Source organism: Zonotrichia albicollis, chromosome 13 (genome assembly GCF_047830755.1).
Source record: "Zonotrichia albicollis isolate bZonAlb1 chromosome 13, bZonAlb1.hap1, whole genome shotgun sequence".
NCBI classification, from domain to species: Eukaryota; Metazoa; Chordata; class Aves; order Passeriformes; family Passerellidae; genus Zonotrichia; species Zonotrichia albicollis.
In genome coordinates this window covers 11,181,270-11,207,230 of record NC_133831.1, presented here as the reverse complement: position 1 = coordinate 11,207,230, position 25,961 = coordinate 11,181,270, and the positions used below count along the sequence as shown (strand labels likewise).

Here is a 25,961-nt window from a genome sequence, read left to right as displayed (position 1 = left end):
TTTTAAAGACAAAAGAGCTTAAAAAATTGGATGGTAGGGATATTAGGGAGGATATTTTGAAAAGTCCTTATCCAAGCAAATTCAAATGTCTCGGGCATAAAGGAGTCTTGGGCTGCAAAGTCATCCATAAAGTTGTTGTTTCCTGTAAAGATATTGAGCAAATTCTCAAAATGAGGGTGTTTATTCAGTTTTAGTCATTCATATGAATTGTGAATTAGTTCAAAAGGGTCCTTTATTTAAAAAAATACTTGCAAAATGAATATATTTCAAAGTGCCATAGGTACTTCATAGTATGAATGTGTGGAGTACTTTTACCAACCAAGTGCTTTTATATTAGTGGCTCAGTCATCACACAAATCATCACTTCACAGAGCTTAACCTTAGCAAAATGCACTGTCTAGGAATGTGCTTTTATGGCACATGTATCCCAAGTTTTTAAAAAAGACTCAATGTATTTGCAGTCGTGAGGGGCCACAGAAGCCACGTGAATTTATTTATTCCTTTGGTGGAGCAAAAGTGAAATATGTTTGCGCAATGCTGAATATAAAATAGCCAGTCAATGCCTGTTTCCTTTTCAACATTTGTGCTGAGAACTCTGAAATTCCACCTGTGCTGCTGAACTGGTTTTTTGCAATTAAAACTCGATTGGTTTAACAGGGGTGAAAAGTGGGTATAAAATTAAGGATTGATACAGATGAGGTATCATCAACAATTAAACACTACAGAAAATTACTGACTTGGATCTATCAGCCCAAATTACAGAGGCTATTTATTAATAATTAAATAATTAGTTCTAGAAATTTTCTAGAACTAATTATTCTAGAAATATTATTTTCTAGAAATTATTTTCTAGAAATTAGCTCTAGAAATCTGGAGGTACTAGGGAATCTAGCCTGTTTTCCTTGGCTGGAATGGATCCTAGTCCTGGAATTCAGTTAGGGCTGTTTAAGTGTGTATCAAGGTCTCAAATGAACCTCAGGAATGCAGTGTCTGTACCAGTAGGTAACAACAGATCGCACTGAGTATTTCCTCTGCATTCAGTCACATTAATTATATTTTATCTATATTTTACTTGTGTGGGGACATTGTCAGAAACACCTGGGATGATGAGGTGTGAAATGATGAGGTGTGAGGATGACTGCTCTGGGAAATTGCGACCATCCTTAATGTACCAATTTAAATTCAAGACTTGTCATGAGAAATGATTCAGCAGGTTTCTTTTTTGTTCCTGCTCCCTTTGTCCAGACTGACTCAACTTCCTGCCCTATTTATGAAAGAATTGTAACCACTAAAACAGCTGTAGATGAACTTCTTACAGGCACAGGCGCCTCTTACGTGTTTGGGGATTTTTTGGGTTTGTGATTTTTTGGTGGGTTTTGTTTCACTTTGTTTTGCTTTTTGTCTTCTCTTATATATTTTTTCACCACTGTAGTGGCAGTTCCACTTCCTAAAATAATCTTCTCCCTTTTCCATCATAATGATAAACCCACTAATTTTCTAATATGCCTTTAGAGCACTTAGAAATGTTCAAAGCACGTCTTGCTGGTTAATGGCATCTGCAGCTGTTCCTTTTTTCACTGCAGTGTGTCTTGTCTTGGATAACATTGCCAGAACAGATTTTTTCCATAGATAACACAAAAGAGATGTGAAAGAATTTTGATATGGCCTCAAGCATTTTAGTTATGGGAACATTGTAGCAGAAGTGAGTCTTAAATATTCCAGGTTGGACAGGGCTGGGATGGTAGGAGGTGTCCCTGCCCATGGCAGGGGTGGCACTGGCTTATCTTTAAGGTCCTTTCCAAACTTGGACTTCTGTGATTCTAGGTAAAAGCTATTTATTAATTATAAGTAGTATTTAATTGCTTGTCTTTAGACTCTCTTTAGGCCACTGTAGTAGTTTATAGGCCAGGCTTCAGTTCCCTTTTTTATGGTCCCACCAATAGTTTGGATTTCAAATGTCCTTTTCCTTCTTTGCAGCCAGAGCTGAAGTAGTGGCTGAGTGGCAGCAGAGCGCTGACAGGTGTCACAGCTCCTGAGGTGCCATCTCAGATGTGTGGAATATGCTACATCAACTGGCAGCAGGTTTCCAGTGGGTGAAGGTGAGTCCTGCATCCAGCCCTGTGATCTCCTCAGGGATGTCCATGGCTGGCACCTTGTTTCTGTAGTGTCTACAGTGTTTGTGCAGTATGGGGAACATTTCTGCAGGCACTGATCCCTCAGAGAGTTTAACCAGAGCTCCTGATAGCTGTCAGCTGTAGGACACAGACCATCCTTCTACCTCTGTACAGCACAGTTTGATAAGGGACATGTTTTGAATCCCTTTTGTTGAATTTCTTGTTTTAAACATCAGAGTATCACTTGAAAACTCACAGCAGTGGAACGCTGAAGAACAGGAATGTAAGAATTTTTCTGATATTTAGGTTTACAGCTGGAAGTGATCAGTCAAACAGGTTCATACTTTCCTTATTCTAGTGAGTGATTAATTCCACATTTGGACTCTTTCTCTGATATTTTGTGCAATACTGTTGAGCTCAGTATAACTGCTCAGACTTGGGTTAGGAAAGTCACTTCATGGTGACCCTTAGGCTTCAGAGCAGGTGGAAAGTGTGCAAATGTAGAGTTTAGGAAACTAGAAGTAAAACTAGTTGGATCTGCTGCTCTGATGCCTTTAATTGTTCAAATGTCTGTGACTTTCAGTTGTGCTGTTGCTGCAATTCCACAGAGGTGAGAATTGCTCATTTACAGGAGTGTCCATTGTTTGTTTCTATGTTTAACACAGAAACAGATTGGGTGTAATAGATAATAAATATCTAAACACTGTCATTTATACAGAATCAAAGGCACGAGCCCACCTGAATCGTGTGGGATAAAAAGTACAGTGCCAGAATATAAAAGTTCTTTGTCTTGTTGACTCATTCACATTTTCTACATTCCATTCACTCAGGTCCTGCTTGACAGATGCTTAATTTCAGCGAAAATCCTTTAAATGACAATTATCTTATTTCTGGCAGCCAAATGAACCAACACTTCAACATCCTTGTGAGCAGCTCTATGGGCTGTGTGTGTGCTGTCCTCAGGTCTGGGGAGGGGACAGCAGCAGCCAGGCTGGGTGACACCAGCAGCACGGGGCTGAATTAACTCTGAGCAATGCAGGGCACATTCTGGTCCTGTCTGAACACAAAAGCCACAACTGCAAACAGTGCTCAGCTCTTGTTCAAATCCAGTTTCTCAACAGAACGATTCTAAAGAGGGTTTGGTTTGAGGACATCCTGACTAGGTTTTAAATGCATCCCTGGGCATTAAGAAGACATAGAGAAAATACCTGAAATTAGTTCTGCATGTCTCTGCTCCATGCACAGTTACATGAATTTTCTCACCACTGTTTTGCCTCATTTGGTATTTTCTAATATCTCATCTCAACTAATATGGTTTAGTTCAGGCCCCTTTTTACTCCACTTGTTCTTGACTTCAGAGCTACTTCCAAACAGACTTAATTTTTAGAAATTAAAGGACTGCGTGTGTTGTAGTGTGCTGTTAAGTTCCTTGTGTTATTCCCCCAATTTATGTATTGTTCTCCCCTATTATGTGTAAAATAGTTTCGTTCCCCCAGTTTTTCCCGCCACTGCTAGCCTGTCAGCTAAGTTGCTATAGTAACCGCTATTCATAGTTGCCGATATGTAATTGCTCCTCCCCTAGTCTCCCTTATAAGTTAAAGTTGTCTCCTCCCTGGGTACAGTCAATAACCCCCTTTCTCCTCCCAGGTTTCGAGAACCTTCTCCTCTCTGGAGATGGTAGCTGGCTGAGGTCCCAAGACACCTCCTTTACCTTTTGATTATTAGTCTCCATAGAGTGTCAGTTCTGTGAAGTTCATCCCCTCACCTTTCCCGATTCGTTCCGCCTGTACCCACCCCCCTCCTTTATAATCCTGTTTCACCCCCTATTGAGAAAACTTTTTCCCGGTTAGTTTCCCTGCGTTTAGATCCCGCAACACCTTCAATAAACCGATGTTTAACCCCCGGGAAATAGTCAGCTCCGTTCCTCCCCAATACCAGCGGTGTAAGCCAGTCCGCAGCCAGCACAGCCCGAAGCCATCAGACGCCGAAGAGTGCAGGCCAAGAATTGCAGAGAGGCGTCGGCCTTTCGCCCTCAGCTAGTCAGACTCTAAACTTCGGGCCACTTACGCACCGCTCTGCATGTGAGGAATAGGCTTAAAGGAAAACAGCCCACCACTCTCACTGGAGTGTGAGATAAGTGAGCTTTAACTGGGTCCCTACCCAAGTTTTGTCTGACAAAGTGTTGTCTTTTTTTTCATGGACCTCTTTGCATTTCAGAATTGAAGCAAATAATTTGTGAAAGAAAGCTTCCTGCAGAGAGACTGTGGGATGTTCCCTCTGCTTGGAGTGTGAAGTGTCTCCCTGCAAATGAGGAGGAACAAGAGCTGCTTTTGTTGATTATCATGTAAACCTGTGACTCCATATGCTTCCTAAATTCTCTTCCCTTCTTTTGAAGGATCTTTCTTAAATTACTTCCAGCTGTGCCTATTCAGGAATGCAAATTTCCTGTTACGGTATCTGGATAATGACAAGAGTTGAGAAGGTAAAATATTCATGTTGAACTATTGTTCATGGAACAAAGAGCAGCGGGGCAGACAGCAAGGCCCTGCTGAGCTGCTGGGGGCTGTGACACAGCCTTGGCTCAGTCACTGCAGAAGGTGACCAGGGAGCTACAGGAACTGGGAATATCCTGACTGGACATTTCTTCCTGTGCTGCATGGATTTTCTATACTGAATTTCAAGAGAGATTGAGGATAAGCACAACAGATACACTTCTCTATGATTATATTATTCTGTAAAGCATCCCACAGGAATAAAGGGTCCTCAGGACCCCAAAGAACAATACTCTCATAGAATCATAAAATCAGGGAATCCCAGAATGAGTTGGGCTGGAAGGGACATTAAATCCCACCCAGTGCCACTCCCAGGCATGGCAGGGACACCTCCCACTGTCCCAGGCTGCTCCAGCCCCAGTGTCCAGCCTGGCTTTGGGCACTGCCAGGGATCCAGGGGCAGCCCCAGCTGCTCTGGGCACCCTGTGCCAGGGCCTGCCCACCCTGCCAGGAACAATTCCTCATGCCCAATACCTGACTGAATTTCCCCCTGTCAGTGTGAGGCCCCTGCCCCTGGCACTGCAGCTCCTGGTGCAGAGCCCCTCTCCAGCCCCTCTCTCTCCCTGCAGCCCCCTCAGGTCCTGGAAGGCTGTGATGAGTTCCTCAGATGGGATGAGAAACTGAAGTTCACTTCCTAAATCCATAAATTAGTGCTGTATAATGCATACTTTGCCTCTTTCATATGTAATATTTCATTCTTATCTAGAAAGACCATAATGGGAAAACCAGGCAGTTCACAATGCACAGAGGACATCTTGGAATGAAATTCCTCTATAGTTTTGTTTTTGCACAGATGGCACGTGGAAAGAAAATTAATTTTCCTTTGGAATCCCTGTCCTGTATGTTGAACCCAGCCTACAAGTCAGAGTGTGCCCTCTCCAGGTGCCTTTTATCCTGTCTCACATCTTCACTTCGCTTCTCTACAAATATCCACTTCTGTAGGTTTTTAAAACCTGAATTTTGAATTCTCAGTGTCAGCCCACAGAACAGACACTCAGTGTACCTGCAGGATTAGCTCGTTACATGTATTTTAGGATGGATATTACTAATCTAAATGAAACAGGCTCACATGTGAGGGCAAAAGCTTTGATTTCAGTAGGATGACACTCCAAAGTACAGGGAAACTCCAGCTGGCTCTTAAAGAAATGCCTGAGAGTGAACTGTTAAGAAGAGTAAAGTGTCATTTCACATAGTCTGTGCAATGAGATGGAGTCTGAATTTATTACTTCTGCCTTTTTGGTTCTCTTCAAGACATTGCTTGAGCTGAAAAACCTTTGGAAACATTATTGGGATAATTATAAGGCCTATTCTGGTTAAACAGATACCAAAGATGAATGCTTATTTTGTTAGAAATTGCAATGGTTTCAAAGACATCAAGTGGGGAAATACATTGACACTGTCCTGTGTCTTATGGTCTCAGTACTTACTAACATGGACATTTCAGGTTTTCCTATCTACTTTTTAATAGAAAATTATTTCCATGTTGCCTTGAAAGAATCTTCAGTGTAGAAGAATGCTGAAATGAGTGATTTGTTTTTGGAAACAATGAACATATACCTGAGCTGAAATTCAGTTTTTCGTGGCAAAAAAGTTTGTTCCTTGTTGAATCCTGAAACAACTGAGTCATCAGAGACTCATCCCTGCATTTTCCAGCTTTCTGAGGAATCCCAGCCATGTCTGGGCTGCAGGGGGAAGCTCTGGAGCAGGATCTGGAGCAGCCTGGCTGGGCTAAGGAATGGGAAACTCCAAAATTCCCCCAGGATGAGATTCCCTAAGGAATCTGCACTGCACAAGCTGCAGAGATTGGCCAGCAGAGGAGAAGGCCATTAAAAGATTGATCCATTGACTGAAAAACTCCCCAAAACTCTAATAATTTCTGAGTCAAAATAACCTCAAATACTTGGAAATTGTGCTCCAATAAAATGAACTGGTAAAAGTTCCACAGCTGCTTCAAAGGAGAAAAGTGGGAATTAAAAGCAAAAATGGAGTCTTTCTGAAACAATTTTAATGGGAATTTGTGGATAAAATTGTTGTCAGCTTTAACAATAAATACATAAATATACATACATACATAAATATACATACATAAATATGTGTATGTATACACATGTATACCTATATACATATATCTCTGTGTATATATATATATCCATATATATGTATGTGGATATAGATATAGATATAGATATAGATATATATAGTTGCTCACTTTGTGTTTTAATAGTGATGGTGAGGAGGAGAATAATAGCATATTTAAAATTTATACTATAGTGTCCCCAAGAAAAAAATACATGGCAGGGCTAGAAAAATAAACCCAAGAGAAGAGTAAATAGCATGCCCTTCACATATATATTGCATATGAAAAGATGGCTGTGCACTCAGCCTTTCAGGGTTTCATATGCAGTAAAAACTATTTGAATTCTGCTCAGATGTTAGTTTGCTGTCTCAAAAATTGACATATTCTGTATGCCATAAAATAAATCACAATTTAGTGTATTTAATTCTTTTGAGGTGTTTAACCCAGCCAATTACTACGTTGTTAGTCACAGTTGAAGAAAAACTTCTTAAGAATGTATCTTGCAGGAACACTTGCTGATATAACCATGCAGCAGATGCAGTTTCTGTGCCTTTCCTCATCTGTATAAACACTAATAAAGACACACAAGTAGTGATTGGTAAAATCTAATGTAATGCAAAGGTTTTTCCCTCTCCATTCCTGACAACCTGCATTTGCAAGCACTCAGTTACTTTTATTTTAAAATGGCTTTTCAATTACATTCTGCTGCTGTAGGGGAAAGCTTTTTGACAAAGGCATGACATAAATCATTTCTACTGCAGGTCCATCATAGCTTCCACAGCTAAACTAGACTGGACAGTTCATTAAAAAGAAAAATTAATAGTACAAGGTTGTAGGGAAACAATAACAGATTATGACTGGCCTGTGGCAGCCCACTGAATTCATGTAGTGGAATAAAAATGATTCCCTTGTCTCATAAATGAAGGTTTGTTCCAAGGTTTTAGGTGAAGTCTCTCCTGTTCTTTTACAGGAAAAAGCTGTCCAGTTTCTGGTCTATAAAAGCAATACTTGTAATCACTGCAGGAGAATAATGTGGATTTTTTGGGATAGAAAGCACCCATTTGCTAATCATTGAATATATAATAATAATCATAATGTCAAAGAGAATGGCATAGAATACAACATACTAAACAGATACCTTAAAACAAAAAAGTAGCTCTCTCAGGGCTGGTCAGGGGGAGGAGGGACAAAATCAGAATGGAGTCAGGACTTGATCCTATTGTTATTTTTCTAAGGTAGTAACTGCTGTAGACCAGGTTAAATTTGCTAAGTTCAGTGTGCCAAAGCCAAAGTGTTTGTGATTCCATAGCAGTGCTTTCAGGTCTGCTGCTGCTCCCTGTGTAGCATCATGTGTGATTTCTCTCTTGCTTGGGGCTGTTCTTAAACTTGGTTTAACTTGTTCTCTGACTTGGTGCAACCAACTCCTAAAGCCTCCCTCTAGATGGGAGTGCATATTTTCCCCAATTTCCTCAGGGTTCTGTGGCTCAGATTTTCTGTATAATTCTGGTATGTGTGGCAAGCAGACAGACTCAGACTTTAATGCTGTAATCCGAGTTTCATTATATTGATGCCATAAATTCCTGTCTCAGAAGATATTTCAAAGAATATGGGCTCTGGGATGCATTACCCGTTTCTTTTGGCCAGTAGCCACAGCCTCCTAATGAATTCAATGGGATAATGGGAGAGGCCAGGAAAGGGGAAGTCTGAGCCAACATAACATTTGGAATCAAAAGCAGGACTGACCCTGAAGGGTATTTTCTGGTTCTGTTTATGAACACAGTCTTCTTTTAGAAACAACAGCCTAAAGTCCTGAATATTCATGGTCATGGGGTCTGACCCCCTGTACTTTTGCAGCTTTTCCCCTTCTTTTACAGGAGAACTTGGCCACTTGGCCTCCAGCTCTCCCATCTCTCCCCCCAAAAGAGAGAGCAGATTACATAAGCTGCACAGCCTGGCCACTGTCAGAGGCCTCCTGGCCCTCCTGGCTGGGGTCCGTGCCATCAGCTGCATTTTGTGAACCAGGGTGTCACTGAAGCAAAAATAACCAACCAAGCCAAAGGCTCTGCCTTGACCTCCTGAGCTGTTCCCATACTTTCTTACTGCAGGCAACATGTGTGACTTGCAGCACGCTGGGTAGAAGACATTCCCTGTTTATTCCAGAAAACGTGCTCACACAAACATGTAGCACTCGCTAATGAGCTGTTCATCCCAAGGCTGGGAGCCAGCTGCAGCCTTCCCTGCTCTGCTGGCCTGTTCATGAGCCCAAGGTGCCAGCTGTGCCTCCTGTCCCCCTCTGCCATGTGTGAGGCCCAGGAGAGAGCAGCCCCATCCCAGAACGGGCTCATCCCTAGGACAGCTCAGCAAAGACTGTGCTGGGCTCTCTGCCAGTAAAGCCCCTGTGACCCCCTGGTTATCACCCCTCTGCTGCTCCCAGCCTTAGCACAATGACCCAAAACTGTGTGGCCAACAAATGGAATGCCCACTGTGACCGTGGTCACAAGGGTTTTGAGGATGAGAGAGAGACGAAAATGTTGACTCTATGATCAGAAGGCTTGATTTATTATTTTATGATATATATATAACATTATAACTATACTAAAAGGAATAGAGAGAAAAGTTCTCAGAAGGCTAGCTAAGCTAAAAATAGAAAAGAATGAATAACACAGGGCTGTGTCTCAGCAGAGAGCAAGAGCAGCTCTGCCGTGAGTGGTCAGTAAATCCAAACATCCACAGGAGACCAATCACAGATCCTCCTATTGCATTCCACAGCAGCAGATAACCATTGTTTACATTTGTTGCTGAAACTTCTCAGCTTCAGCAGGAAAAATCCTAAGAAAGGATTTTAATGAAAAGATGTCTGCGACAGACCACTTTTCTCCTTGTTGGTTTGTAGTCATTTGATTTGTTTTGTATTTAACAAATACAGAGATAATTAATTGTTTAAGTGGGAAAACTTTCCAGCAAAGAATAGAATGGTAATGACTTTTTAACAGCTGTCAAAAGCACTCTCCCAAGCAGGGGCTGGTGCTCTCTTGGGTTAGGGTTATCCAGGTTCCCTGTGCTCCCCAGTGCTGTTCCCTGTGTTTCCTCTGCTCACACAAGGCTCACACATTGCCCTTTGCCCAGTGAGTGCTCTGCCTCTGAGCAGCTGTGGAATTACATCCAGGTCTCAGTGCAGGGTCCTTCAAGTCTCCATCAGTTTAATCTGCTGCAGCTTGTTGAGCTCATCTAACCCAAAAGAACAGGAATTCAAAGCCAAGAATATTCTGTTGGCCTAAATTCTGAAGAGTCTAACCAGAGGATTGTCAGTTCTGCCACACTGAGCTCTTATACAAGTTATGTACAGTTAAAAGTGATGCAGAGGAGCCTCCCAGTCCCTGCCTTTTCCTGATGGAGAGGAACCATCAGCTGCCCCAGGCAGAGCTATTGAGGCATTGGGGTCAGGACCTTATCCCAGAGAGCTCTGGGATGGATCCTTCTCCTGGACCCAGAGCCATTGCTCTGTTTCTAACACGTTATTTTTCCAGTCAGTGTTAAATTTGCAAACCTGCTCCTCAGGCTGCACTTTTCCCTGGGCTCTGTAGGGCAGCCCATGTTGCTGTGAAAGGTGATTTTCTGGGTGTTGGACAGCCCCCTCTTCTCCCTGTGCTGCCTCTGAGCTTTGTGCAGCTCCCAGGCTCAGTGATTCCACGGCTGAGCCCTGGGCAGCAGTTTCCAGCCCCACCATCCTCCAATTTTCACATCTCCTCTTTCCTCCTGTGCTGTTTCCTGGCTGCACAAGTAGTTCACTGTGTATGGACCAGTGCATTATTATTTTTACCCTTTCATTTCAAACATACACATAAACCCACTGTGTTACAGCACAGAGTCATTCTGAGTGAAGCAATAAGCCCAAGCAAATCAGGCAATTACCCTTTGGTCCTTAAATAACTTCTTACAGCCAAATAAATTAACCAAATTAATAAAACCAAGGCCTGGGCAGGCCAAAAGTGGTACTGATGCTGCCTAAGAATCCAGCTGGGTCCTGCTGCCTGTGCTGGCAGCTCACTCCAGCTTGGGCATGTCACAAGCAACGGTGACACTGTCCTAAGGGCTTACAAGGCACTGAAATTTTAACAAGTTCACATTAACATGTGGAAAATTATGTTTTACACTATTTATTTAAGCCCCATTATTAAATAAGCATTTATAAACACTCCTATTGGCAATCTCATTGTTACACCATCATTCGTGTCACGTATCATGGCTGGGTTTAGTTCAAGTTGTATTTACAAACATCATTCAAGTGCCTGTGCATGGCCTCTGTAATTATTCTTCCTGCTTGTAATATGGATTTGCCATTCCTTGGGTCTGATTCTAAGCTCACTTGCTGAAGCTTAAGCCAGAAGTGGTTCACAAAATTTGCATGAAGAGTTCAAAAAAAAAAAAAAAAAATCATGTTAAGCTTTTTATAGCAATGTTTACCCTGTCAGCCATCCATTGGAACAAGAAATATGTCTGTCTGCTCAGAAAGATGTTCCCTCTTCTTGGATGAGTCCCCAGATCCAGTTTCTCCAGCTGGTGCCTGTCTGGTGCTTTATTCCCTCTGACCACTGGATTTCCAGGAAGCTATTTCTTACTGTCCTTTTGCTCACCCTTGTGAGTTTTTAAGTTGGAAACACGGTCTTCAGTGTGGTGAGAAAGTAGAGGTTCAGCCTGCAGACAAGCAATGGGTCACTGCCCTTGGGTGGGATCTGGTAAAGATCCATAAAGAATTTCAGATACTGATCCACGTGGGTTATCCTTATGCAATATTATCTCATATACCAGAGAGATTTAAAGGAAAAGGAGGATGGGTGTTTCAGCATCACACATAAAGGAAAACATAGCCAAGGAATTAAAAGAAAAGCTTTAAATGGAAAGCTCCATGTTCTTTGCAATGTGAACAATACTAGCAAGCACCAGAATTTAATTCTATGAAATCTGAGGTACCAGACTAAGCCAGAGAACAAGGTGAGAGTTAGCTAAGCTTGTTCTAAAATCAGTGCTGCTTATCAGATGAATGCCAAATTCCCACAAATTAAAGGGAATCCCTAGCAAAGGTAAAAGAATTTATTCTGGGAAAAAAAAAAACACCTCAAAAACTCATGAGATGCTGGACATGCTACACCTAGTAATTTTAGCCTGGTCTGGAGCCAAAGCCAAAGCACAGCTGGAACATAAAGTTATACATTTGAAACTCTGGAGCTGTGAAAGCCTCATTTGCCTCTGCCAGGGCAGGTCAGATTCCCAGAGAGGCGAGGCATTGGAGCTGATGGATGGGCACACACAGAACCCCCCCAGCTGCAGCAGCCCAGCCCCAACGGCTCCAACATGATGGATTAAGGGACTGCTCCATTTTGTGCCCTCCTCTGGATCATGAGTCCTGGGCTCTCCATCCCCTTCATCTTGTTCACCATCCACTTGCTTTAACACTGCAATTTGGCCTTCCAGTTCTCACCAGCCCTCTTGGGCTTAATACATTGAATTGAAAAGCTTTCTATTGACACAACTTCCATTTTCTTTCCCTCTGCACTCCCAGGACTGTCAGCAGTCATTTAAGCTTGGTGCTTACTTCAGTTGGGAAGTTGACATTTCCTTTAAAAAAGCTAAAAAGGTCCAAAGTTTTTAAGTATTCCATCCTTCTTCCAATAAATGTAGCAAGCACCAATGTTTCTAGAAAGATTATGTTTGGTGACAGACTCTCTCATCTCTCTTTAACCTAATAGTTCCTTTTCCAGAAAAAAAACCAATGTAATTACTGCAAGAGCAATTTATTTAATTACTGTTATGGGAGACTTCAAAGGAAATTGGTTGGATTAAAATAGTGATATCACCCTGGCAACATTTTGAAAAGAACATTTTGGTAGAAAATATGCTGAATGTAAGGGCATGTTTAATGTGGAGGAAAAAAATGCCTAATTCTGTTCTGGTGAATGGAGCTTTCAGCATTTTTATATGTATATTTGTACATGCATGGCATTTTTTTAATTATAGGTTTTTTGATTTATTTCACTTCTATAAATGTAAATTTTTCCCTTCTACTTGCCTCATATTGAGGTCATTTCATCAAAAAATGAAACTGTTCTCAATCCAGCAGTCCTACCAAATGTAAGATTTTCCTCATTCTTTTTCCCAAACTCATTTTTAAGGGCACTTCAGGCATTTTCATTGATGAGAAAATTGTTATTGATGTGGAAGGTGAAGCTCCACCTGCCTGGACATAGGTTCATTCCCACTCCAGTAGTTCCATGACCTCCTGTTGGTTGAGGAAGACTTTGCTCTGGTGCAGAAATGAGGTTGGTGTTCCAGGACCTGCAAATACCCCCCCCAGACCTGGTTATTGCACTTTTAAGGCCAAGGCTTGCCCTTGGCACCAGAGTAAGTGTGACAAAAGGTATTTAAAGCCTCAAAACCCCTGATGGACTTCCAAAATACATCTAATGAAGTTGATTCATCGATTCAGCTATGAATATCACTAAGTTAATTTTTTAAATGCCCATTTTTGGCCAATTTCCCATGACAAACTTTGTGAAATATCAGTCCAGGTATTTAAAATTTGCCTTTTTCTGCATGGTAACAATGACACCAAACATCATTCCAGCTAAAGCAAGGCACTGCCTTAAATCTGTTGTTGCTACTGGTTCTGTCCCAGGTACAGAAATGAAATGTTTTGCCACCATCATTTGTAATTATAGGTCAGAAATAGTGGCAAGCCAGGTCTGGGATGTGTTTGTGGTTCATGTGAACAGTTAGAAAGATGTGATGAACAGGTTTAATTCAGAATGAGTTATGCCTATGAAAAATATGCTGAATCATTTGCCCTTTTTTTTTTTTAATGGGTCAGTTGAATGAAAACCAAATTTTAATTGCAAGCTGACACCAGTCTGTCTTTTTTGTGCAATTATTGTATTTATTTGTATGCTTAGCATCTCTTTGCATCATCCTAGCACCTGTTGCTGGACTTTTGGGTTTGCAATAAAAAGTTGGGAATTTTGCCTTAGTTCTTACAGCCTGTGAACCCTAAAAATCCATATAATTCCTCTGATTTGTGCTCAGAGCAGATCAGGAAGCCAAAAGGAAGTTGTTTTAATGAAGATGGTGTTTTCTTTGAGTTTGTGTACTTGGGGTTTCTTAGGTTAAATGGAAATATTCTGTGGTGACTAATTACAACAAGGCATCTCAGGAAAGAGTCATGCAAACATTGTTTTAATTATAATCTTGTGATTTAATAGCTTGCAAATAATAATAGAAATGTGAAGATTTGGTCTTTTCAGCTGTAGCCTCCCATTAGGTATTTAAACAGTGATGGTCTCCTTTATTAGTGCCACTGAGGCTGCTTTGGGAATGTGTTTGAATATTCTGAGGTTGTTATCTCATACTTCTGAGCCAAAATTGGTCTCCTCACAGACAATCTCTGCCTAGGCAAAAATTAATTATTGATTCAATTTTTCATTCAGAAGTCTCAAAGTGGCTTTTATGCTCTTTGTGGAAAAAATCTACACTAAACTGGAATAGTTAAGCAAGCTATCAAAAGAAGAACCTTCCATGGGCATGGCTAAAGTATTCGAGCTCTTCTTTCCACAACTCCCAGAAAGCTGGGGACAGGAGAAGGCTTTTGGCTGCTAATTTAGCTCTCACCTTTCTCTTTTTAGCAAATGTATTTGTAAAGGGAACTCTCAGTAATTCCCTGACTTGTCGAGTTTTAGAAAGATAAATGTTCCAGGGCCTGTAATGTGAGCCTCTCTAAGGAGGGGAAGTCTTTCATCAGGAACTTTCCTGCGTGAGGGAGACCAAACTGGAGGGGACAAGGGGATGGAGGAGTCCAGCAGGATTAAATTCAAAGGGGAAGAATGTTTTGTGGAGGAACACACTGGCCACACAAAGACCACCCAGCATGCTTTAGTATTCTGGCTTTTGGGCAGCACTGCTGAAGCTGCCTCTGGAAATGAAGCTGTAAGTGCAGAACCACAGGCTGAATTTAGATTTCTGCTCCTGAGGGGGCTGCCAGCCTCTCAGCAAGGGGTTGTGGATCTGAGCAGAAATGGACTGCTGGCTGGAATTCTGTTTGCCTTGGTTTGGGAGCTCAATAGACCTGCCTGCAATCATTATTTTTTGATAGGTTTTCACTCTTTAATCTTGACTTTCTGTCTCATTTCTGGCACAAACCAAAGAGATTATCAGTCACAGCACAAATGCTATTCCGATATGCATATATATCAATTCTTAGGGGGAAAAATATTCAGGGTTGGCTTAGCATGTAAATACAGCATTAGTGGTTGCAAGTAAGTTGACTTTAGTTGTCATTTGTGTCCTCCTCAGGCTGTCACTGATAGCCACTTACATAATAACAAAATGACTGAGACTAGCATGGGCTTGGCTGCAGCCTTGCTGGCCTTGGAGCATCCACAGAATTATGAGAATTCTAGTTTGTCTGAGGAGCACAAGAACACAATTACTATTTAAAATAAACTCTACCAAAAGCTTAGTCATTACTTGAAATGACTCTATCAATCACCATGTTCTTTAATAAGACTGCCTTTCTTATGCTGGTTGTGTTCCTGTAGAGTTTATGCTTAAAACCAGACAGCCTCTGTCACATTTATCTTAAGTGGATCTCCCCAGGGCAGCAAGTAAATGTAAAACTCTGTTTACAGCCATTTTTCATTTCCCAAGCCTTTTAATATCACTCTCTCAGGCTTATTTCTGTGTCATTCACTCCATAATGTACTAAGTTGTCTTCCTGCTTTCCCCTGCTTTATATGAGGTACAGCAAGAGGCAATCTCACCCTTCCCCAACGAGCACAAATTAAATCAGAGCTTGGGGAAAATGCCCTCCTTCCATGATGAATTCAGAGGTGGATGCTGACAGATAGCACATCACACTGTTCAGGGGGTTATTTCTCTTCCTCTTCCCTGCACAATGACTTGTGTTTTCAAAGAGCCATCATTTTCTGGCTTTGTCTATAGTTTTGTAAATCTGAGTCTCAATGCTGTTACAGGAAAATGTGGCTACATTTCAAAAACTCTTCTTTGGAGCAGGTGGGGATTATTGGCTTTAAACATCTCAGTAATCCAATACAGTGCTATAAAACATAATTTAAAAATGCAAAGGATTAAGATTTCCTTTCATAGGATTCTACAGAACTCAGAATAGGATTCTACAAAACTTGCTTAGTATTTTTGAAGCGACTTCTATTGTCAAGATGCAAATCACCAGTTCTGTAAAGATTTCACTTCTGTATTTAGTGCATACAAATCTTGCCATGACCTAGAATTCCTCTGTGGTAAGATACCTCTAGAATCTTGGCTGTTTGCTCACCAAATACAAAGTTATATATAAAGTTATATATACACTTACCTCTGTAGAATTGCAGTCTCAAATTCTAATCCTTTACATTGCAGGCTAAAGCACTCCCATGCAAAACACAGAACATGAACTGGGGGAGTGTGAGGTTCTCATTATTCAGTGCAATAACTAAGAGAATTTTTTTCCCCCAAGTATCTTTAAATATGAAGAATTTCCTTTTCTGGACTAAATACTTTTGTCTCAAAAGACTAATTATGTTTTGTGAATGACACAGAAAACTTCATATTCATTTGCATTCAGTTGAGGGGTTTCTGCTGTTCTCTCCAGTGAGGCCTGAAGTGTGCTCCAGCAACAGGGACCCAGAGCTGCAGAGGGGCTCCCAGGGAGTAACTGCTGCTGCTCTGCTCTGGGATCACACACTGGGAAACATGAAATTTGCCAGCTGCATATACAGCAGCAATGTACAGAGATCAGAGCTCTTTTCATCTAAACAAAACATTTTACATGAGACCAGTGCACATTGGCGTTTATTAAAAAATTCCAGAATGGTTTTGGCTGGAAGGGACCTTAAATCCCACCCAGTGCCAGCCCAGCCATGGTCAGGGACACCTCCCACTGTCCCAGGCTGCTCCAGCCCCAGTGTCCAGCCTGGCCTTGGGCACTGCCAGGGATCCAGGGGCAGCCACAGCTGCTCTGGGCACCCTGTGCCAGGGCCTGCCCACCCTCTCTTGTTCATTTTTTTTCCCCTAATATCTGCTCTAAATCTTCCCTTTGTCAGTTGTCCTGTCATTCCACATTCCTGGTGCCTGTTTCCCAGCACACACAGATGTACATGACCAGACTCTGAGGCTGCTCACAGGCATAGAGTCACTTTGATGCAGAGGGAGTCCTTCAGTTTTTAATTCTCCTGTTTCACCCATGGTGAGTGAGGCCCATGGTGCTGGCCCTGAGAGGGAACTGTGCTGGTGCTGTGTCCCAGTGCTGCCCTGGGAGAAGGGGCTCATTTGAGGAACCAAAACTCCATTTCCCAGTGGGATGATTTCCTGACTGGAAATACACAGGAAGCCCTAAACTGCTGGGGTACAGCTGAAGGCTGTTGTTGTCTCATCTCCCAGTTCAGCTGTCCTTTTAAAGGAGGCCTTGCAAATTTTGACACAGCAGAGTTGCACCTCCCTAAATTCTGCTTAAGGGTAAATTCAGCCTGCTTTCTAGTTGCAGTTCTAGTTTCTAGTTGCAGAAAAATGCAATAATCCTCATTTGAGTCTTGTCCAAATTTAGCACACCTGGAATTTAAAATTTCAGCTGTTTTCAGGACTTAAAGGGTTTATTTGAAGAACTGGCTGTGCCATATGTGTCATGCAACTGAATGTGCTGCAAAGCAGATCTTGGTATCATAATGTTATCTTGTGTAAATAAAATGAGGGGCCCTCTTTTGCACAAGTTTTTCATGAAGTCCAAGCTAAAAACTATTCAAAGATTGGTCTGATAATGCAGAACAATTTAAAATCAAAAATTAATGGAGAGAATTAAATTAAATGTGCAAGGTACTGATTCCTGGTGGTTTTTTTCTTGCTTCAGAAACAAGAAGGAAGAGGTTATCAATTTACTTTATTATGTTATTTTCTTGAAATGACTCAAGAGAACAACATTTTGTCAAAGAGGAAAAAAATAAATGTTAAATGTGGGAGACTGTCTGGTTAGGGCTGAATGGCTTTCTGCAACAATAACTTTTATCCTTCAAAAATCCTTTCTTATTAATATGCACCAAATTTCTTGAAAATTGGTAGGCATCAAGCGTTTGCATGGAGAAATCTGCAGGAGGATAAAGATCTGTGGCAGGCTGAGCTCCTCCCACACTCATCAGTGCTCAGGAGAATGAAACCCTTGTGCACAGAACTGTTCCACATCCCTCCCCTCGTGTGTTTCATTAAAACTCCCAGAGTTACCTTTGTGATGTGCCCTAAAGATTAAGCCGTGTGACTCGACTGATTGTTGGATCTGGGGAGGTGCTCCCCACCTGCTTTCCATGGGAGTGCTCCTTTCCAAAGGGACACTGCAGTGTCCAGGGAAGGGACCTTGCAGTGTCCAGGGAAGGGACATTGCAGTGTCCATGGAAGGGACCCTGCAGTGTCCAGGGAAGGGACATTGCAGTGTCCAGGGAAGGGACATTGCAGTTTCCATGGACGGGACCCTGCAGTGTCCAGGGAAGGGACATTGCAGTGTCCATGGAAGGGATCCTGCAGTGTCCAGGGAAGGGACATTGCAGTGTCCATGGACGGGACCCTGCAGTGTCCAGGGTAGGGACACTGCAGTGTCCAGGGAAGGGACATTGCAGTGTCCAGGGAAGGGACATTGCAGTGTCCATGGACGGGACCCTGCAGTGTCCAGGGAAGGGACATTGCAATGTCCAGGGAAGGGACCCTGCAGAGCACTGAGGTTAAACCATGCAAGGAGAGCCTGGGGCTGCTCAGAACAGCCCCTGTGCCAGAGGCAGGGATCCGTGCAGCTGCTGGGAGCTCTGCAGTGCCACATCCCATGGGGACAGTCCCTGCCCTGCTGGGGACATCACCTGGGCACTGCAGGCCCCTCGCTGCCTCCCAGGGCTCCTCCCGCCGAGCCCCACCTGCACCTCTCTGCCCAAAACTCCGCCACCCTGAGCTCCAGAACTAATATGATCCAATATTTATTCTGTCATTAAAAAGCTATTCATTTCCTTGTCTGATGATAAAATTATGGTAGAATAAATCCTTCATCTTTTCAGCTAATTCTAATTACAGCTAAAATCTCATTTAGACTGGGAGTTTGCTATGTTTACTTGATACTTTTGCAAAACATTTCAGAACATAATCATCCATTATTATATTGCAACACTGTGATCTTGGCTGCCTTCTGCCAAGTGTATTCCTGAGAACAATTGCTATTTTAATGCATCATCCAGAAGTTATGGCCTAGACAAATCAGAAAAAATTGTTTATTCTATTATAATTTGGCATATGGTCATTTAACAGCATACAGGAAATCATCATGAACGCTGGGGATTATTGTTGCTATAAAAATAATGAAAGGAATTTAAAGTTGGCTAGACTTCACTTCCGCCACTGCTCTTGTCATTGAAATCATCTCTGCTGCCTCTTCGTTTTTCACTGTTGGTGTCTTGGAGCAGTCATTCAGATCTGTGTGAAGCTGTGGGGAGCACACTGACTTTGCAGAGTGGCTGCTTGCAATATGGTTTCCACGTGGACATGGATATATTATTTTTCAGGTGTTGTGTTCTTGATTGAATTCTCAAATGAACAGCGTATTTCCCTTAGGAATATTGATGGGAGTTATTTTCTAGCAGTCTAACAGACTTTTCTTATGTTAAGATTGAAACTGGTGAGGTTTGCATTAACTACAAGCACACAGCACAGCCACGCTGTCTGTGCAGCTAGAAATGCCCAGCAGGCCTGTTCTCACAATTGTTTAGGGACACATTTTATTTACATGCAGACATTTTGGTATACACCTCCTCATGCAGGCTGTTTTTTAGAGTGTGGACTAGACTTTTAAAATATTTCTCTGTCATGTATGCACCCAATGATATTCAGGGATTTCACCGCACTCATGTACATTGCTAATGAGATCAGGCCTTGTGTGGTGGCTGACTAACTCCTGTTCACCCTTTACCCCTGATAATGCTGTTATTCAATACCAAAATTGCCAACATTCATCTGTATACAGTTCAAAGGTATTAATGGAATTCCTGCTTTTGAGTACAAGTCCCTCTTGGTTCAGCCAGAGCAGTCTGAGACTTCCTCCTCCCCAGGGGCAGCTCCGAGCTCTGCTCAGGCCAGGGCAGCCCCAGGAGTGGCTGGAGCTGGGCCAGGGCAGGCTCAGGCTGCAGAGCAGGGCAAGGTTCTGCTGCCCGCAGAGGGTGCTGGCACTGCCCAGGCTGCCCAGGGAATGGGCACAGCCCCGAGGCTGCCGCAGCTCCAGGAGCCTTTGGGCACCAGGGATGGACAGGGGGGATTGCTGGGGGGTCTGGGCAGGGCCAGGGGCTGCATCCATCATCCTGGGGGGATTGTTGGGGGGTCTGGGCAGGGCCAGGGGCTGCATCCATCATCCTGGGGGATTGTTGGGGGGTCTGGGCAGGGCCAGGGGCTGCATCCATCATCCTGGGGAGATTGTTGGGGGGTCTGGGCAGGGCCAGGGGCTGGACTGGATGATCCCTGTGGGTCCCTTCCCACTCAGGATATTGTATGATTCCATGAAACTTGGGATCCACTATGCTCAAGGAAGTGGGAAACAACTTTTCTTACAGATTTGTTAGGAAAATTTGGGATTTCAAAATGATACCTTGCACAATTCTAAATAATAATGTAAAAAAAAAATCAGGATGTTTGTCGATTAACCTGAGCCAGCAATTGAGCACCACACAGGCACTGCTCACTCCTTGCTACTCCCCAGGAATGGGGCAGAGATTTAGGAGAGTAAAAGTGAGAACACTCATGGGTTGAGATAAAGACAGAAAAGGAAGAAAATAGTGATAACAGCAAGGAAGGAATTTTAATATACAAAACAAGTGATGCACACTGTAGTTGCTCAGCACAACTCTAACTTCAGTGTTACCAGCATCATTCTCCTCCTAAATCCAAAGCACACCACTGGAGCAGCTTCCAGGAGGAAGGCTAACTCGATCCCAGTGTTGCAGTTTGATCAGCTGTCCACTGAGACTGGCTTTGTTGGAGTTGAGGATTGTAACCTATGGGCAGAGATACCCAAAGGTCTCAAAGATTGTGACTTTTAAAAAGGCTGCAACCTTTCATGGCAAATCAGTCTGACAAATCTGTGCATCTGAATCCAAGTACTGCACACAGAATTCTCAGGTGCTCACTGGAGCAGCAGCCCAGAAGCTGCAACAATTGCCATCCTCACATTTGTATTCCAAACTCTCAGTCTTATGAGGTATTTTCCCCCAAGAGAAAAAGGAATTGCTTTATAAATTGTTTAGCTGTTTTTCCATGTTTTCTGCTTGAAGTAGAAGGAAACTGTAGGCTTTCAGCAGCTGAAATAATGTTGAAATGTTTGAAATGTTTTAAGTAGATTGTTTGGAAAATAAAGGAAAGAAAAAAGAGATTTGGAGTTGTTTTCTTTTTTTTTTTTTTGTTGTTAAAAGCTACTGCTTCATTTTTTAATGAAGTTCATTTTAGCTTTAACTTAAGAACATCTTGTGCACCTAATTTTTTAGAATACAAATAGTTTATGAAAATCCAGACTGTAGCTGGTTTAAATTTAAGTAATTTCACAGCCTTCAGTGGGAGCTTGTTGATTTATGCTATTTTAGGTTTTCTGGGGATAGGAGTCAGAGGTTTTACTGCTGCAGTGAACACCATGTGAGTGAGCAGAGCATGAACTCCAGGAGGGGAGAAGGGGCAGGAGGTGGCCAGGGCCACGCTCTTGCAGCTCCAGCTTTCCTGGCAGCCTGTGTCACCTGGGGCTCAATGCCTACAGAGCCAGCTTGGAACTGCTGCTAGCACAGAGCCCAAAGCAGAAGCAATTGCTCCAAACAGCCCAAGGGACTGGTTTTTAGCCCCAGAGGAGCCTGGCTCAGCCAGAACCCCCTGCCCTGGGCTGAGCCCAGCGTGGGCAGCGGGGAGGGGATTCTGCCCCTCAGGTGAGACCCCACCTGCAGAGCTGCCCCAGCCCTGGGCCCAGCACAGCCAGGGCCTGGAGCTGCTGCAGAGAGCCCAGAGGAGGCACCAGGATGAGCAGAGGGATGGAGCAGCTCTGCTGGGAGGAAAGGCTGGCACAGCTGCCATTGTTCACCTGCACAGGAGAAGCTTTGGGCTGAGCTCAGGGTGGCCCTGCAGGGCCTGAAGGAGCTGCAGGAAAGATGGAGAGAGACAATTGCCAAGGGCTGGAGGGACAGGAGCCAGGGAATGGCTCCCAGTGCCAGAGGGCAGGGCTGGATGGGATCTTGGGAATGAGGAATTGTTCCCTGGCAGGGTGGGCAGGCCCTGGCACAGGGTGCCCAGAGCAGCTGGGGCTGCCCCTGGATCCCTGGCAGTGCCCAAGGCCAGGCTGGACACTGGGGCTGGAGCAGCCTGGGATAGTGGGAGGTGTCCCTGCCATGGATGGGGTGGCACTGGATGGGCTTTAACGTTCCTTCTAACCCAAACCATGCTGAGCTTCTGGGATTCTCTGAAGTGGTGGATGAGAGAGAATAGGCTTTTTTAGCTTGAAGACATGGAGCCTTATTGCTTCATCTCTGTACATGTAGAGGATAAAACAAAAGATAACAAAGAAGTTTGCTTTAAATCCTTGTTAGTAAATAAGCATGGATCTGTGATTAACATTTTGTTTCCAGCACTCCACACTTGAATAGCTGATAATAAGCAGTGTGTGTATCGGCTTGGCTCTGCCATTCTGGTTAAGCAGCTTTAAAAAGTGTTTACTGGTTTACATAACAGCATTGAGGAGTTGGGGAAGAGTGGTGGGATTTGTTTATTTATCTCTGTAGCTGATATCATTCTGTGATGCTAATGATGAATGACTGTCAGCGATTTTAATTTGCAAATGCACCCCAAGTCTATTAACATAAGAAGTTTATTTACAGCTTTTAGGTTGGGTTTTTGGTTTTGTTTTGTTTTTTTTTTTTTTGTTTTTTTTTTTCACAGCAGGTTTAGAAATGCACAGCTGTCCAGGAATATCTTCCTGTTCCATGTTTGGAGTATGTCAGCTCTTTATAACATTCCAGGAACCCAATCCCATCTAACTACTGCACATGAGTGATCCCAACAGCACAAATCCCGTCCTTTTCTATCCCTATGCAAAGCTGGGTGCAAAACAAGCATCCAAATTAGGTGAAATCCCAGTTTTCATACCATTTAAGCCTTCCATTGTTTTTACCCCTCAGCAAGATGGAGACATGAAATGGAGACATGAAACCACAGACCTAATGCTCTACACTTCACACACATACATTGTGTCAAAATAGAAGCATTTTCCCCAGCAAAATCATAGGGATTGTTTTCTTTTCTATGTCCTCCATGTTGGTGTGAGTAATCTGTAATGTGTCATCATGTAACAATAGGAAAATGCCAAATGGATACACCAAATCTATTTAATAAATATGCTTGGGAAAGCCGGACTATGTTTGCATCTATGTGTGAGAATGTAATTTCATTCATTATGCTGTAGTTAGTTTGGTGCTGTGATTTCAGTTTTCAGTAAAATAAAATTGAAAGCTGATCTTTTTTGAGGAAATAAACCAATATATTTCATTCCTTATTCATGAACCCCTGTCAGCCAATGTCGTTTTATGTAACTGTAAAAGGAATGTGGAATGAGAACATGACTGCTTAGGATGTGAGAAAGACAACCCCAAATGAGTGGGTTTGGGACTGTTTGTCTGTGGCTGGAGTTACAGAATGTGCTTAGCTTCAAGCTTTTGCCTATATTCACGTTTTCTCTGCTGAAAATGCCATTAAGATCTCCCTACTTCACATTTAAAAATCATTCTGTTTCACAGTTAATGGTGGTACATATTTATATATTTGCCTGTACAAATATAACATCAAGATTTTTATCAGTATCTTGCAGAAGAGTGAAGTGAATCACACCAAAAACTAAACCAAACATTTTAGGGACCTTGTAAAATTTCTTGCTGTGTAAAGATTTAAGGAGAATATGTTGGAAACCCCAGGGATAAGTGGAAGTGGCCTTTGCGATGGATTGAGGGCTGCTTAGTTCAAGTTTCACTGTATAATGCAATTTCTCCCTCAAATATTAAATCTGACCTAATGTTTTAAGAAGTATTAGAAAGTAGGAGATCAATGTAATCCTAGTAATTTGACACCCAGGGAAAGTAGAAAAAATTAGTTAAATCAATTGTTATCAAAAGTATCTGAATGCATCACACTGGCAATCAGTGCTGGTGGTGCCTTAAATCAATTGTTATCAAAAGTATCTGAATGCATGACACTGGCGATCAGTGCTGGTGGTGCCTTGATCCTCAGAGGTGCTTCCAGGGTCTAAATCCAAACTGGAGCTCCTTGGAGGTCTGCCAGCCCCTGCTCCTGCCCAGAAGAAACCAGGGGTGTTATGTTCAGCATAAGGATGTGTTGATCATGCAAGGGCTGGTGGAGAAATATTGCATTCCTGATAAGTCTTGGGATCTCCCTTGTATCTGGACCTCTGCCTTAGCAGCTTATATCAAAGGCTTATATCTAAGCTCCAAAAGAGGGATTAGGTCTAAATTAGGTATTTCTACAGTTACCTTGCATTTTGGGCTAAATCTATTTGAGAAGATCATGAGAAAATATGATTCCCTATCTACCTTTCAACTTCCAGCCACTGAGTGGCCAAACAAGCCAGCCAGGAGATTGTGCAAGGTGGCAGCTGCATGTAGCAAAACATCAAATCTGCTCATTACTCAGGATTTCATCAGCATTGATGTTTTTATTTTAATCTTCTTATCTTGATATTTACCAAGTCCTAGTTTTGTTTTAGTAAATAAAAAGCCCTACTAGATCCTCAAACAACTGACGATTTTTTCCATTTTCCCTTCTTGCAGGAACTGAGCTGGGAAGCTGCAGAGCATTAAGGTGATGTGTTTAATGCGTGGTGGCATTCTATGTGCACAAGGGTTGGTCTGAACCTCCCCGGTGGCCCCAGACTTGCTGACTGCCCAGGTGGAAGGGGCGGAATCTCGGATCCTCCTGTGCCTAGGCTCTAACCAGAATGAAGGAGGAGCGCTGTGTGCGGGCGGCCCTGCTGTGCCTGGGGGTGCTGTGCTGCAGCCAGGGGCTGGCAGGGGAGCGCGCCCGGCCCTCGCTGCACGGGCACCGCGAGCGGGGCAAGGAGGGACAGGTGCTGCACCGCTCCAAGCGCGGCTGGGTGTGGAACCAGTTCTTCGTCATCGAGGAGTACACGGGGCCAGATCCTGTGCTCGTAGGAAGGGTAAGAAACTATACCTTTTTCAGACAGTCATTAGTATGCTTCATTTTTATTATTTTTGGGGTGATTTTGGGCTGTTTTGGGTTTTTTTGGGTTTTTTTTGTTTTTTTTTTTTTTCCTGTTGCCTTTGTGCTTTATAAGCTGCTTCTTCATTTTCTGGTAGCTAAGTTTAGATGCTAAGCAAAATACTACCTAGGTCAATACAAATATATCCATTGACCTCAGCAGTCCTTGAATGAAGGTATGCAGGCTGTTACTCAGCAAAACAGCAAGAACCACACCAACAGCTTGAGCAAAAATATGTCACAAGAATATCATTCTCAGGTCTTTAAAAACAGCAATTAAAATTGAATGTCTAAACCAGCAGCTCAGTAAAATAGGTATCTTTTTATCCTCTCATTTTCAAATTATCAGTAAAATGAAATATATTGAGGGCCATGTATAGAGGAAGGTAAATATCTGTGTGCACATGTATATGTACACACATCCTGGACTGGTTTTTTTATTCTGCTACTGTCTCACACTGGTAAAATATAAACAGGTAAATAAACCAGTACATTTGCCAGTTTCTAAATGAGCAGCAGAATGGTGTTGACTTAACCACAGCACAAAAGGAGTGGAGAAGCAGGATCAATGTCAGCAAATACCATGCTGGGTATTCTGGTTTAAAATGGTGCAATTTGTAGCTGTCAATATAAAATCAATAAATCTGTAATTTGGCTCAATGTTTCCCTCATTCATCAAACTGAAATGTGCACTGATTTTGGAATTAAGAATGTTTAGTAAGCATTTGTTGTCTCTTTTATATTAGGGAGGGCGTAATTAAAAACTAGTTGGCAAAATCACACAGAATCACACAGAATCCCAGGATTACTGACATTGGAAAATCCCTCCCAGCCCATGGAGTCCCAGCTGTGCCCGATGCCCGCCCTGTCCCCAGCCCAGAGCCCTGA

General features: G+C 42.7%; 1 protein-coding gene across 5 annotated transcripts in view; it reads left to right on the top strand.

Annotated features, from left to right (window-relative positions):
* CDH11 (cadherin 11) overlaps positions 1 to 25,961 on the top strand; it is an 84,404-nt gene that overhangs the window by 40,129 nt on the left and 18,314 nt on the right. For 4 of the 5 annotated variants that reach the window (XM_074551023.1, XM_074551022.1, XM_074551025.1 and 1 more), the window contains 2 exons: positions 1,978 to 2,099; positions 24,626 to 25,011. In XM_074551023.1, coding sequence (XP_074407124.1) covers positions 24,793 to 25,011 — 219 coding nt within the window. In that variant the 5' untranslated portion in view covers positions 1,978 to 2,099; positions 24,626 to 24,792. The remainder of the gene's footprint in view (positions 1 to 1,977; positions 2,100 to 24,625; positions 25,012 to 25,961) is intronic. The other variant, XM_074551026.1, reaches the window with a different exon arrangement.